At 38.5% G+C, this 13,352-nt stretch overlaps 1 protein-coding gene and 1 pseudogene across 1 annotated transcript in view; both read left to right on the top strand.

Moving 5' to 3' along the window:
- LOC131409904 (serine/threonine-protein phosphatase 4 regulatory subunit 2-like) overlaps nt 1-13,352 on the top strand; it is a 157,566-nt pseudogene that overhangs the window by 75,509 nt on the left and 68,705 nt on the right.
- LOC131409890 (proline and serine-rich protein 1-like) overlaps nt 1-13,352 on the top strand; it is a 28,135-nt gene that overhangs the window by 8,823 nt on the left and 5,960 nt on the right. Inside the window, exons 5-10 of the mRNA XM_058547641.1 lie at nt 47-140; nt 2,013-2,123; nt 4,179-4,262; nt 5,815-5,893; nt 6,529-6,624; nt 11,304-11,348. Of these exons, the coding sequence (XP_058403624.1) occupies nt 47-140; nt 2,013-2,123; nt 4,179-4,262; nt 5,815-5,893; nt 6,529-6,624; nt 11,304-11,348 (509 nt within the window). The remainder of the gene's footprint in view (nt 1-46; nt 141-2,012; nt 2,124-4,178; nt 4,263-5,814; nt 5,894-6,528; nt 6,625-11,303; nt 11,349-13,352) is intronic.

Below are 13,352 nucleotides of genomic sequence, written 5' to 3'. Positions count from 1 at the left end.
GTGTCCAGATTCTTAAATGAAAAGCTGAATTTTATTTCCTTGGTAGAAACATTGTTGACGCCCAGAATGCTCGTCCCATTGAAGATTTATTCAGGATCAATATGTCTGAGAAGAAACGATGCAAGAGAGTACTTGAACAGGTAATTTTCTCAAGATTGCTGTATAAATGGTACATTGGTTTTTCTGAATGTTGATGAAGAAAAAAGTACCAGTCTCACTCCTATGTTAACTTTGATGAATAACCTGACTGCTGTTATGGGATGGGTTCAGAATGACATCCCTGCAGTCTGTGGAGGAGAAACAGCTGAGTGAAGGGGATGCTGGAGGATGAAGAGATGGCTTGAGAGTGAGAGGCTGATTGGCCCCTCAGCTTGAGCCTCATGGGGTATTTATTCTCAGTCCCTCAGTAACTTTGCCCAGGCTCCAAGCTTTTGTCTTTAATTTTATGTATTTAGGAATGTTTTAAATTTGCTTTGTCATCAGGCTTATGTTAATCAAATTCCTAAGAGATGAATAATAAAGCAAAATTCTAGTTTATTAATTTAAAATTTCTAAGAGTGAGAGAAATAGTCCTTGTCAAGCCTAGAAAATTTGATTTGTCATCTAAGGTAGTTATTTCTCAGAACTGTTATGGCTAGAAACTGAATTAGTAATTAGAAACCTGCTTGAGGAGACACAGACTGCTTTCTGCAGCCCAATCATATTTAATCCTTACACCCTCCCCTCAGCTCAGGGAGAGGAGAAAACTTTGCCTCAGTCATAAGTTACTGTAGCAGAAGCAAGATCTGAGCCCAAGTTTCTTTGCTTTAGTAACTTCATCATTGGTTTTCTTGACTAAATTCTTTAAGGCATCATGCATTTACTGCTGTGGTTTTCTTCCTTATAAAGTATTCTGATCATGTCACTTTCTTTCTCAGAAATAATCTAGGCCTGAGTGTTCTGTGGAATAGGCCCTTTGGTCAATGTATATTAGTAGAACTTTTCTGGGAGGTAAACTTGAAGAGCCTTTAAAATGTTCATACGTTTTGACCCAAATATTCTATTTCTAGGAATTTATTCTAAGGAAATAAATAGAAATATACAAATACGTATATATGGGCATTCACCATGGTGCTATTTATAATAGCCAAAAATTGAGAAGATTTTTAGTGTTGGAGTGTTTAGTAGGGGCCTGGATAGTATAGCTAATTATATGTGTTGTGAATCAATTTATAAAACCAATATACCTCTATAACATCATACATACTTGTAAAATATAGCTACGTATACATAACTTGATATTCCTATAATACAATATAGATCTATTGGAATACATGTCACCTAATATAGTGTTTTTCATTCACTGAATAAATACTTATTGAGCACTAACTCGGTATGTGTTAGACACTATTTTAGAAGCTGGGGATGCAGTAATGAACAAGCTGGGCCACACTCCGTCCCTCAGTGCATCTCATCATCGTGTAATATTATGTTGAACACTGTGTACCCGAATAACTCTTGCTTTTTCAACAGCACAGCTCTTTGGACATCCAAGGTCCCATGTTATTTGTTTGTTTGTATTTTTTCCACTAAATTATAAAATTCTTGAGAGTGGAGACCATGTCTCTTTGGTCTCTGTGCTCTTTTTGCCTTGCCCGTAACATGAGTCTTGGTGTTTGTAGAGTTGGATAATGTTCTTTTCTGGTCGTCAGAGAAATGGGACGTATTAAATAGTAAATGGACTTTTTTGCACACAATTTACAAAATCTGTTTTGAAGATATCTTTGTATAGGAGTCTATTAATTGTGACATTAAAAACATTATGTTACCATTTTGATAATTTCGTTTAAATAAAGTGATTTTACTTACTAATTTTGGTCATATTCACCACTGTAAATGCTGATGGATGGATGAACAGATTGAATGTGATGCTATTAATTCATGTTTTTTCAGCCGGGCTTCCCAATATCCAGAGTACTTAACTTTATGAGTTTATTTGATTTTTTAGCCACCTCTTCTTTTTTATGTTACAGGCTTTCAAGGGGGGCTGCAAAGCTCCTCATGCTATGATCTCTTCTTGTGGAACAATCCCAGGAAATCCATATCCCAAAGGAAGACCTAGTCGCATAAATGGAATTTTCCCAGCAAGCATGCTTTTATGGCTTACGTATGAAACTTCTTGTGGTTAAATATGAAATTTAGCATAGTTATGATATTTAAAGAAAATGCCAGTTGATGGTGCTTCTACAAAGGAAAGGAATTTTATGTCAGCAACTTAATTCATAGATTCACCACTGATTGAAAGTTCATATGTAAACTACATTGAAGTATTTGTGTAAAATGTACAGAACAAGCCAAACATAAAAGAGGATGATTTCGTTTTGTTTTGTTTTTCCAAGTATTTTAGAAGCAGTGATTTACATTTAATAAAGGAGCATTTCTCAAATTCTCAGTATTCCTCAGTTTCACAGTTAAGTGTGTTTGGGAAACTGCATGCAATGTTTTCTTCCTGGAGAATCACGTTGCATAATAAAGGCTCTGAGAAGTCCCATAAGAAAGAAAACTTCTTTTTGTATCATCCAGTGTACTTCAGACTTCTTTGCAAAATAACTTTTGCAAAGAACGATATATTTTTATTGCGGTGTAGCAAATAACCTTAAAACCTAGTGGATTAAAACAATAAACGTTTATTGTCTTGTACAGTTCCTGTGAGTCAGGAATCTGAGAGTGGCTTAGCTTGGTTCTGGCTCAGGGTTTCTCATGAGGCTGCAGTCATCGGAAGGCTTGATTGAAGCTCAGGACTATGCTTCCAAGGTGGCTCACTTACATGCCTAGCAAGTTAATGTTGGTTCTTGGCAGGAGGTCTGTGTTCCTCACCGTAAGCACTTTTCCATAGTGCTGCTTGAGTACCTCATGATATGACAGCTGACTTCCACCAGAGCAAATAATCCAGGAGAAGGCAAGTGGAAACTGTTGTCTCTTGTGACTTAGCCTTGAAGGTTAAATGCCATCATTTCTGGAATATCCTATTTGTTGCACAGGTCAGCCCTATTCATTCTGGAAGGGAACTGTATAAGGACATTTAGGAGATGAGGCTCACTGGGGACCATCTTGGAAGTTGGCTTCCATACTAGTATGTACCGTTAAGGGACTCACATTATTAGGGGGACACTTTGTAATAGTCTGTCACCTTATTCTGATCTGTTAATTATAGCAGTCTTGAATGAGGTCTCATTTGCCCTTGTATAATATAAACTATCAAACTTAATACTTATAAAGAACACCATTTTTTATCTATTCTCAACTGTAATACAGATACTCTTTTTGATTCTCTGAGTATTATACATACTGTAGCATTGGAAGTCTATTTCTGGTTGCTCCTCTTGTGGAGGGAAAAACATTAGAACATACCTTGTCCTGCCCTTCTGTCATCCCCATGTGTACAGTGTGTGTGTTACCAAACCAAGTGGGCTCACCTCCTGGTGAGTTAAATAAGACTGCACCAGTGGAAGTTGTCTCACAAAGCAAAGTGTATTTGCAGCAAATAGGAGGAGATGAGGAACCATTTCCAAAGTCATGGTGTCCCCGAACAAAGGGAAGCAGGAACTTTTATTTCTATTGAGGAATGCATATTCAAAAGCGAGAGGCGGGGTATTCGCTTGCACAGGCTCAGCTGGAGAACATGCTTCCACATAATAAGGCCTAAGCTTCTCCTGGAGAGATCTTTTTGTTAAAAATAAGGCAAAAGTCATAGGCATGGCTCTTGTGGTGAGACCTGGTCAGTTTCAGGATGGCTAGTGATTACATCTCCCTTGAGTTTCTGGCTTGGTCAGTTTCAGGGCTGCTGGTTACATCTGCTTAACATACAAAAGGAAAAGAAATAACTTGGAAAAACAGTTAATTGCTTCCAAACCCACCTTGGAGTCTCTGGAGGCCCCTAGTCAGTGACATGTTTATTTCTGAGTGCTTCTGTACATGTTAGGATGGGTCTGCGCCAGAGGAGAGTTCCTCAGCCCTTATCAGAGTCGTGCAGCCAGAGCAGGATTGGGTCTGGAATCCAAGTCCTTAAACTCCTACCAGGTTAAGTATATTTTGTTCAATATAATACAGTGAGGAGTTTGTTTGTTTGTTTCTGGTTTGGGGTTTTTTTTAAGTCTCAATTATCTTTCTTTCTTTCTTTTCATTTATTTTTTAAATAGGGAACCCCTTTGAAAAAAGATGGTGAAGAATGTACTAATGAAGGCAAAGGAATAGCTGCACGGATTCTTGGACCATCCAAACCAGTATGTTTAGAAAATAAATCATGAAACAATTCTTAACTCTTACGTGTAGCTTCCTGTCCATTCAAAGTATGAATTCTGTTTTTGTGTTGTGAAGTTCAAAGTATACTAGAAACTCTAGGAGAGTGAATGGTATAGAGAACTACAGTATAATTAGTTAACAGTGTGAAGGGCCCTTCTGAGGTTTAATGTTTTAGTTTAAAGTAAGCCCAGTCAAATTGTTTTTATCTTTTTCTCCAGCCTCATTCAGCTGTCCACTTGGAGGTATGGAGTATGGAGAATTCACTTTAACTAAGGTTGTGTTTTGGTCGAATTAGTATTAGTATTAGTGAAAGAAGAATGGAGCCAGGAGGATGAGAGTATTTTCAAGGGAGTGATTATAATGATTGATTGGAATATAAACAGAAGAGAAGACAACCCCTGGGTTGAAGGATTGTTGGGGTTGAAGTACTTGAGGCCTCCACATGGCCACCTTGCAATCCCTGCCTGTCCACTGACAGGAACTCCAGTGGCAGTGGTTCGTAGCAGAATAGTCACAGATGATAGTCATTGCATGAGACTAGCGCATCATACAGGGCCGCCATTATGAGAGCCAGAAAGAATCTGGATCCTTTACCACCAGTGGATCCCCTTTGCCCCGAGGGCACAAGTGCACCCTCCCTAGGGCATGCCCTCCAGCCCTCCCTCCTTCCCTCCCTCCCTCTCTCTCTCTCTCTCTCTCATTAAAAGTATATTGTTTGGGGGCCGGCCCGGTGGCGCAAGCGGTTAAGTGCGCGCGCTCCGCTGCGGCGGCCCGGGGTTCGCTGGTTCGGATCCCGGGCGCGCACAGACGCACTGCTTGGTAAGCCATGCTCTGGCGGCGTCCCATATAAAGTGGAGGAAGATGGGCACAGATGTTAGCCCAGGGCCGTCTTCCTCAGCAAAAAAAGAGGAGGATTGGCTGTTAGCTCAGGGCTGATCTCCTCACAAAAAAAAAAAAAAAAAAAAAAGTATATTGTTTGACTTAGCTTCAGATATCTTTGGTTCTCTAAAGACTAGTTGTTTGAATGCTTTGTTACTTGTATAAGTTCCATCAAGTATAAAATAAGATTTGTGGATTTAAAAAGGCAAAACCACTAAAATAGTGAATTCATAACTCCAGTCAACATTCTACTGCAGTTGTCAGAATTCCGAATTCCAAAGCCTAGTGGATTTCTTGTCTTACATAGGAAGAGATGGGAATTCTTGGATTAACCTAGGCTGGGTTTAGAGAGGAGTATGCTGTTTACGATAAGGTCTGACCCTTCACTGGAAATGATGTAATACTAAAATAAAAAATAAACACCTCCGCAACAGTCTTTGACAGGATCTGCCTTTGCAATTTATAGGAACCACATTTGTTAAAGCAAAGAATTTCCCTCATTTGTGCCGTGTATGAGTCCAGTAGCATTTGGTATGCTGGGGCATTTTTAGCCTCTTGGGACTAAATATTTTGAAAGACAAGTTGTACCTTGTTTTGCCAGGACACTGCTTACTTGGTTTTCTTCTAACTGCTATACTTCCCCCCCTCATCTAGCCTCCTTCAACGTACAATCCACATAAACCTGTTCCTTATCCAATACCTCCATGCCGGCCACATGCAACTATTGCACCAAGTAAGTTCTTTCATTTTTTAATTTTTTTTCACTGTTTACTTATTAAATTGAAAGCAAAGTAAATGTTCGTATATGTTCTTGGGAATCTGGAGCACTTAGGAAGTATGCTATGATGAGTTTAATTTTGCCCACAGTCAGCTACTAGTGTCTTGGTCTACAAGAATGCAGCAGAGAGAGCTTATTTAGGATATTTTCCTTTTGATAAATTAATTATAGATTATTTTTAATCGTTATTTATTATTATGGCTTTTCGCTTTGGTAAATCATCTTGATTTACCTTTTTGGTAATTGGTGTTCAAAGATATCATTAATGCATTTAACTTAAAAAGGTCAAGTGTATGTGCTTGACAGAAAAGACGAATAATTTAAGTATGGCAGGTTCTGCCTGCCATGCCATTCAGGCCATTCAGTGAGCTTATGCCTGGAGTGAGCATGCAATGGGAAATGGGAATCTTGAGGAGTCTCATTTGATCTCAGTTTTCACCTAACCCTAGACCCAAACCTCCATGTAAAATGCAACTCTATTATGTAACAGTTTTAAAAATAAATCAGATAGCTGCACTAACACGGTTTGAACTCCTGACCACAGAACGATACTAAATTATATATTTTTTTCTGTTATATTTTTATTTTAGGTGCTTATAACAATGCAGGTCTGGTACCGTTGGCCAGTGTCATAGCTCCAGGTGTGCCCCCTCCACCTCCATATACTCCTAATCCAGTAGGAACAGGTAAAATCATGTTATCATGGGGTGTTAAAAGTAAATAACTTATTCATCCACAGATGTGCACTTGGAGGGGACAGGTGTTTGACATGGTGTGTCCTGACAGAGGGAGCACAAGCTTAGGAGCCTGATGATGGATCTGAGTACGATACACAGGGTCCCCTAGAGTGGCCTTGGCCTGCATGTGTGAACTCGAGCACATTGTAGAAATAAGAACCATTTCTCATCAGCGAGAAACTTGGACAGGCTATGAAAAAGTATGATTGACACAATGAGTGTCGCCATTTGGGCAAATTGCTCCTGCCATGGGAGGAAAGTCTCGTCGGTGCTCAGAAGGGCTTAAACTCTTTCCCCAGCACGCCCCTGTTCAGCCTGTTTCTTGGGTCTGTTGGGAACACGGGATGTGAAGGATAAATATTTTTCTGTATATTGCCAAAGTGTTCTCCAAAAAGACTGAACTAGTTTATACCTGCCAGTGAGAGGATACAAGCATACTGTTCCTTCATGTCCTTTCAACATGGGATATTACCAGTTTTTTAACTTCCGCGAATTTGATAAGGCTGATTGAGCTTACATTTTCATTTGGCTGTCTTTTATAAATAAAAGTTTAATTTTTATTTTGATCAATTATTGTTTATTTGATTCTTCTGAGTTTTAAATGTCTTGCTTAGAAAACCCTACCCTATCCCAACAGTATGAAAATATCATCTATATTCTCTAATTATTTTTATAGTGATTCTTTTTTAATATATAGCTTTTATTCTACTTGCCATTTATTTTTTTATGTGTGTAAGTAAGGGATAGAACTTGTTTTTTTTCACTTCCCTCCCCAGAAACTCAGTTACTTAATAGCATTTAATAAATTCTTTTTCTGTTTTACCAGCCAGAGTGGTTCTGGTGTTTGCAGCTGCATACTCTTACTGATAAGACTTGTAAAACATTTTTTCCAAAATTTATCATTTCTTGCCCTTGTTTATGTACCTTTCACTCTTAGAGTTTTACATTTTTGCCTAGACAAATAGAGACAAAGAAAAGCTGAAACCGTGTTAGCTTGATTAGATCTTAACCCTAGGTAGTTCAGGTAATTTAGAGCTTGTAAGACTCCTATTCCGTCTGGAATTTATTTTCGTATAGGGGTGAAATAGAAGTTCATCTTAATTTTTTTTTCAGATGGTAGCCAGTCTTGCTAGCACCATTTATTAACCTAGTTTTTACACTGATTGGAAATACCACATTTATCTTAAGTTTTCAAAGACACACATGACTCTAATGCTGGGGTTTTTTTTTTCTATCCCAATCTACTTATTTTATGTTGTGATGATCCCATATGGATTTGGTTAGCAGATTTATAATATCTTCTGATATCTAATAAGACTAGCTTTCTCTCACTATATTTTTACATCTTTCTTATCTATTTTTGGAAGTTTATTCTTCCATCTGAACTTTAAGATCACTATAATGTGATTTTGAACACAATTACACACTTAATGTGCAATTGAAAACAGTTGAATTTATGTATATATACTTATATAGTAATTTTGGGAGAATTTTTTGTGTGTGTGTGTGTGAGGAGATCAGCCCTGTGCTAACATCTGCCAATCCTCCTGTTTTTTTTGCCGAGGAAGACCGGCCGCAGGCCAACATCCGTACGCATCCTCCTCCACTCTATATGGGACACCGCCACAGCGTGGCTTGCCAAGCGGTGCGTCGGTACGCGCTCGGGATCCAAAGCTGCGAACCCCAGGCCCCCGCAGCAGAACGCGCACACCCAACCACTTGCGCCACCGGGCCGGCCCCGAGAATTGATATTTTTATGATATTAAGTCTTACCATTCAGTCATTTTACATCTTTCTGTCATGTCAAATAGTATTTCTCCTCCACCCCAGGGCTTATTTTATCTCTTTCAACAAGATTTTGTAGTTTTCTTCATATAGGTTCTTTGCCATAGGTTTGTCTCTAGGGGTTTTAGAGGTATTTTTTGGTACAGTTATAAATGGAATATTTCATTTCTAGCTGCTTATTACTAATTACCTAGTGTCAGCTGAATTATACTTTACTATAAAATATTTCTTTTTTCCCTGGCCTTATTGGGCATTAATATTGTCCTAACTCCTTTTTGCTTTCATTTTACATATGTATTTTACCTGTATCTTTATTTTTAATTTTTTTTTAGGGTTTTATTTGGTAGGTTAGTTGGTTTTTAAATTGCATTTATAGCTAGATTCTGCTTTTTAAACCAGTGAAGAGAGACTTAATAGGAATTTCCAATAATCATAAAAATTACATGTTTGTTATTAGTCCTTCCATTTTATTTTTGTATTCATTATTATTCTTTTATCCTAGTTTTTCATTTTCCTTACTTTTGTTTGCTTGGATTAGTCAAATTGTTGTTTTATTTTTTAACTCTCCTCTTCTTGCCCCCACCCAAACTTTATCTGTAATATTGCTAGTGATTACCTTTGTATTCTTAATAGTTGTCACTGTACAAAAAACTAAAAAAGCTGTGCTATACTCCACCGTTTGACTTACATACTGCCTCTCCTTTTTCATCCATTTCTGTGTTTTGTTGGAATACTATACCTTTTTTTCTTCTGTGCCTTTAAAGTTACGGCTTTTTACTGTTTCTTCTGTTCTTTGATTCCCTTTTCTGACATGCTCATTCTAATTTTCCTTTAGTAGAAAATTTCTCTAAGTCATTTCTTCAAAAAGAGGACGGGGGCAGCCCAGTGGCGCAAGTGGTTAAGTGTGCGTGCTGCGGTGGCCCGGGGTTCGCCAGTTCGGATCCCGGGCGTGCACCAACGCACCGCTTGGCAAGCCATGCTGTGGCGGCGTCCCATATAAAGTGGAGGAAGACGAGCACGGATGTTAGCCCAGGGCCAGTCTTCCTCAGCAAAAAAAAAAAAAAAAAAGAGGAAGATTGGCAGATGTTAGCACAGGGCTGATCTTCCTCACAAAAAAAAAAATTTTTTTTTTTTTTAAAAAGAGGACATATTTTAGGGTTGTAGATGAGAAACCCAATTCCAGTTAATTTTCTTTTCTTTGTTAGAACCTTGGACTCTTTCTGTAAGCTTACAAAGAAGAGATTCCTTATCTTTGGAGTTCAGAAATGTCTTTTAATCTTGGGGTTCAGATATTTCACCAGGATGTCTAGGGATCTATCTTACCATTAATCTTTCCTGAAACTCTGTAAGCCCTTTGGATATGAAAACTCAAGTCTGTGAAGCTTAGGAAAATTTTGTTTTTATTATTGTTTAATTATTGCTTTTTCATCTGGTCTTTTTTCTCCTTCTGGCACTCTTATTTTGCACTGTCTTTGCCTTCTGAGTCTCTTACCTATTCATTTATGATATCCTTTTCTGTGTATTTTTGCCGTTTTAAATGGGAGTTTTTTTGTTTCTTATTTCCAACTAAGTAATTGAGCTTTCAGTAATATTATTCTGATCGTCACCATTCTTTGCAGTTATCAATTTGGAGTCGGATTTTTATCTGAAGTCGTCACCTGCTCTGCTTACTTTCTTGCAGTATTATGGGTGTGTGTGTTCCTAATTTGCATCACAGGTTTTTTCTCTCTTTTTCATTGAATCTCCGTTGATAGACACAATTCGTTCTGGTTGTTTATTTGTACTAAGTCCCTGAAACAAGCCATGATCTTTCTTTCTCACCATGTCAGGCTTGAGGGTTTCCTTTGCGCCTTGTGCCTGTCACAATGTTGGTTTCTTGGACAGTTATTGTCAAGCCATGAGAGGTCATTTTTCCCGTTGTACCTTTGACTGATGGTCTGGTTAGATGGGTCCTTTCCCATGTGGGTGGGGAGGAGCGTGTTTTAGGTTGTCAACCTCACAGGCTTAGAGTAAGCCTTAACTAGGGTAGTTCTCCTTATCAGCTCCTAGCATAGGTCCTTTTCCTGACCTGAGTGCAACAAGTGAGGGGGGCCACTTTTCTGTTTGCTTGGGTGATCCACAATGGCTTTCGAGATTGGTCCCTCAGATGACAGTGGATTCTGCACTCAGCATCCACCTCCCACTTCCGAGTCTTCCTACTGTTGTAGGCAGTGGTACCGAAAAGTGACTGTCTGTCAGCTTAGCCAGTGACAGTGGTTCTTTGCACTCCAGCTGCAGGCTGCGCTTTCTCGTGGGTGCCACACTCAGGCCATCATCTTTCCGGAAGGTGTTCTTAAATATATCTATAAAATAATACTTATTTAAAACCTGATATGTTAAGGAGTAGTCGGGGGGAGGGCGGTGGGGATCAATTGCTCATAATCCTACGTGTCTTCATATAGTTACTACTATGATTTTTGTTTATTTCCTTATTTTCCCCCATAGGCATACATTGTTTTTCCTTTTTTTTTTTTTATAATTTTTTTTTTTTTAATTTTTCCCCCAAAGCCCCAGTAGATAGTTGTATGTCATAGCTGCACACCCCTCTAGCTGTATGTGGGACGCGGCCCCAGCATGGCCGGAGAAGCGGTGCCTCAGTGCACGCCCGGGATCCGAACCCCGGGCTGCCAGCAGCGGAGCACGTGCACTCAACCATTAAGCCGTGGGGCCGGCCCTGTTTTTCCTAATATAGTATACATACGTGTCCTGAGTTTTTCTTTTCTTGACCGCAATCTCTGATTATTATGGTGTTGAATAATTTGATAAAGCTTCAAATCAACTTTTATATATTTATTTTTATATAGAAAATGAAGACCTTTCCAGTCAGTCAAAATCTACACAGAATCAAAGTAAGTACCAGGTTTGATCCAGAGATAGTGATGTCTGCTCTGTTATTCACTGAAATGATTTTGAGTTGAGTGCATTGGAAATCTTTATGCTTTGGGGAAAGTTCCTGGTTAAAGAATCTAACTAACCAATACTTGCTAAAACTGGCTTAATAGTGGTACATTTCATACACACAACATGAAATGCACATATCAACTAGATTTAAAATGAACCATATGCTTTTGTATCCTATTTGCAAAACTTTCAATGTAATCTAAGTGCTATGTGGCATTATATCCACATTAACTTTATGTTACGGGATATTAGAAGCCTCATTTCTTTTTGATATAAACACATATGGTGATGAAAACCGTTTTTGACAAATGCTATGTCAGATACTACTTTCAGATTTAATTACTTCAATAAGCATTTGGGGTAGCATAACTTAGAATAACTTAGAAAGAAAAGAATAAGGGGTGCCAAAGGGTAAGTGGAATTGAAAAATGAAGATGAGATGTGGCCTGTAATGCCTGCAGATGGCAGCAGCACTGTACCATTTTATGCCTCCCCTAGCTGAGGATAAGTGTGGTCAGGATGCAGACACTTTCCGGTGTGAGACGGAATCTGGGATTGGTTCTTGTGCAACAAAGTAGTGCGTGAATCTCATCATTATGGTGCGGGATCAGGAGTCTGGATGGGAGAATCCCACTCCCTGAGAATGGTGCCTGAGTGGTGCTTTTGAGCTGGTGGTTTCTAAAGGAGGTAGCAGAGTGGGGTGGAAAGAGTGCTAAGTGAACTGTCAGGACGCCCAGTTTCTTGTCCTGGCTTTGGCACCACCTGGCTTTGTGAGCTTGGGCAGGTCATCTAACTTCTGCGAAGAGGGGGTTAAAGAATCTTCAGTCTTTATACTCAGCTTCATTAGCAGATCTTTTTTTGAAGGGAATAAATAGGTTAAGTGTCATAAGCTCGGTTGTTAGGAATAGCATACTTTGTTTTCCTGTGCTATGTTATTTTAGCATGATTAAGATTTTTTTTTTTTTCCTTTTTGAAGCACAGTAAGAAACAAAAATAAAGACAAACTAGTATAGTGGTTAGGAACATGGGTTTGACAGACCCAGGTTCAGATCTCAGTGTTACTACTTCATAACTACATGACCTTTTTCATTGTTATTATTATTATTATTGTAGTAAGATCTCATTTATTGAGATCTTTCCTCTTAAATATTTGAGTACCCAGTACAGTATTGTGCTGTAGGCACAATGTTGTACAGCAGATCTCTGGAAGTTATTCATTTTGCATAACTGAAACTATACCCTTTGAACGCCACTTAATAGCCGCATGATCTTTTAACAAGTTCGTTAATCACACCAAGCCTCAGATTGCCCATCTATAAAATGGAGGTGTCAGTACCTGTCTCAAAGGGTTATGTGAGGACAAATGACATGATGGGCGTAAAGTACAAAGCACAGGATCTGACAGATAGTGTTTAATGGTTAACAACCAAATTAGATGACAGGAGAGTGATATTTATCATGGTATGTTTTGGGGGTTTTTTGTTTTTTTGTTTTGTTGCATTTTAACTGTAGGCACTATGATTAACAGTGCATGGCTTTTGCTCTATTATATAAAAAGATCTCCAACAGAGGCTGCTATAAAGAACACTATGAGACAGGTTGGTTTTACCTTGCAATCTGTCATTAACTACATGGTCCTCAGCATGTAGTTAAATAAAGTAGTGAATTCTCAAATGTTTCCCACCACTGTTGACCTAAATAATTTCTTAGTACATTATTTACAAACACAAAACTAAGTATATATTCCCTGTGCTTCTAGTTCTTATAAAACAAATTCAGTAAAAACAAAAGTAAAAATCCATGTTCATACGAACTCTAAATTTAAAATGATAGCTACTCTTATTTTCTTGAAACTAAAGTACTGCTTACAACACAAATACGGTACAGACTTCAGGCCTTTTGAGTTTGAAGTTTGTGTATTTATATATTACCGTTGGTCAATTCTTCTACCA

Source organism: Diceros bicornis, chromosome 9, assembly GCF_020826845.1.
Source record: "Diceros bicornis minor isolate mBicDic1 chromosome 9, mDicBic1.mat.cur, whole genome shotgun sequence".
NCBI lineage: Eukaryota > Metazoa > Chordata > Mammalia > Perissodactyla > Rhinocerotidae > Diceros > Diceros bicornis.
The sequence above is the reverse complement of the archived record's forward strand: the minus strand, read 5'-3'. Positions and strand labels throughout refer to the sequence as shown.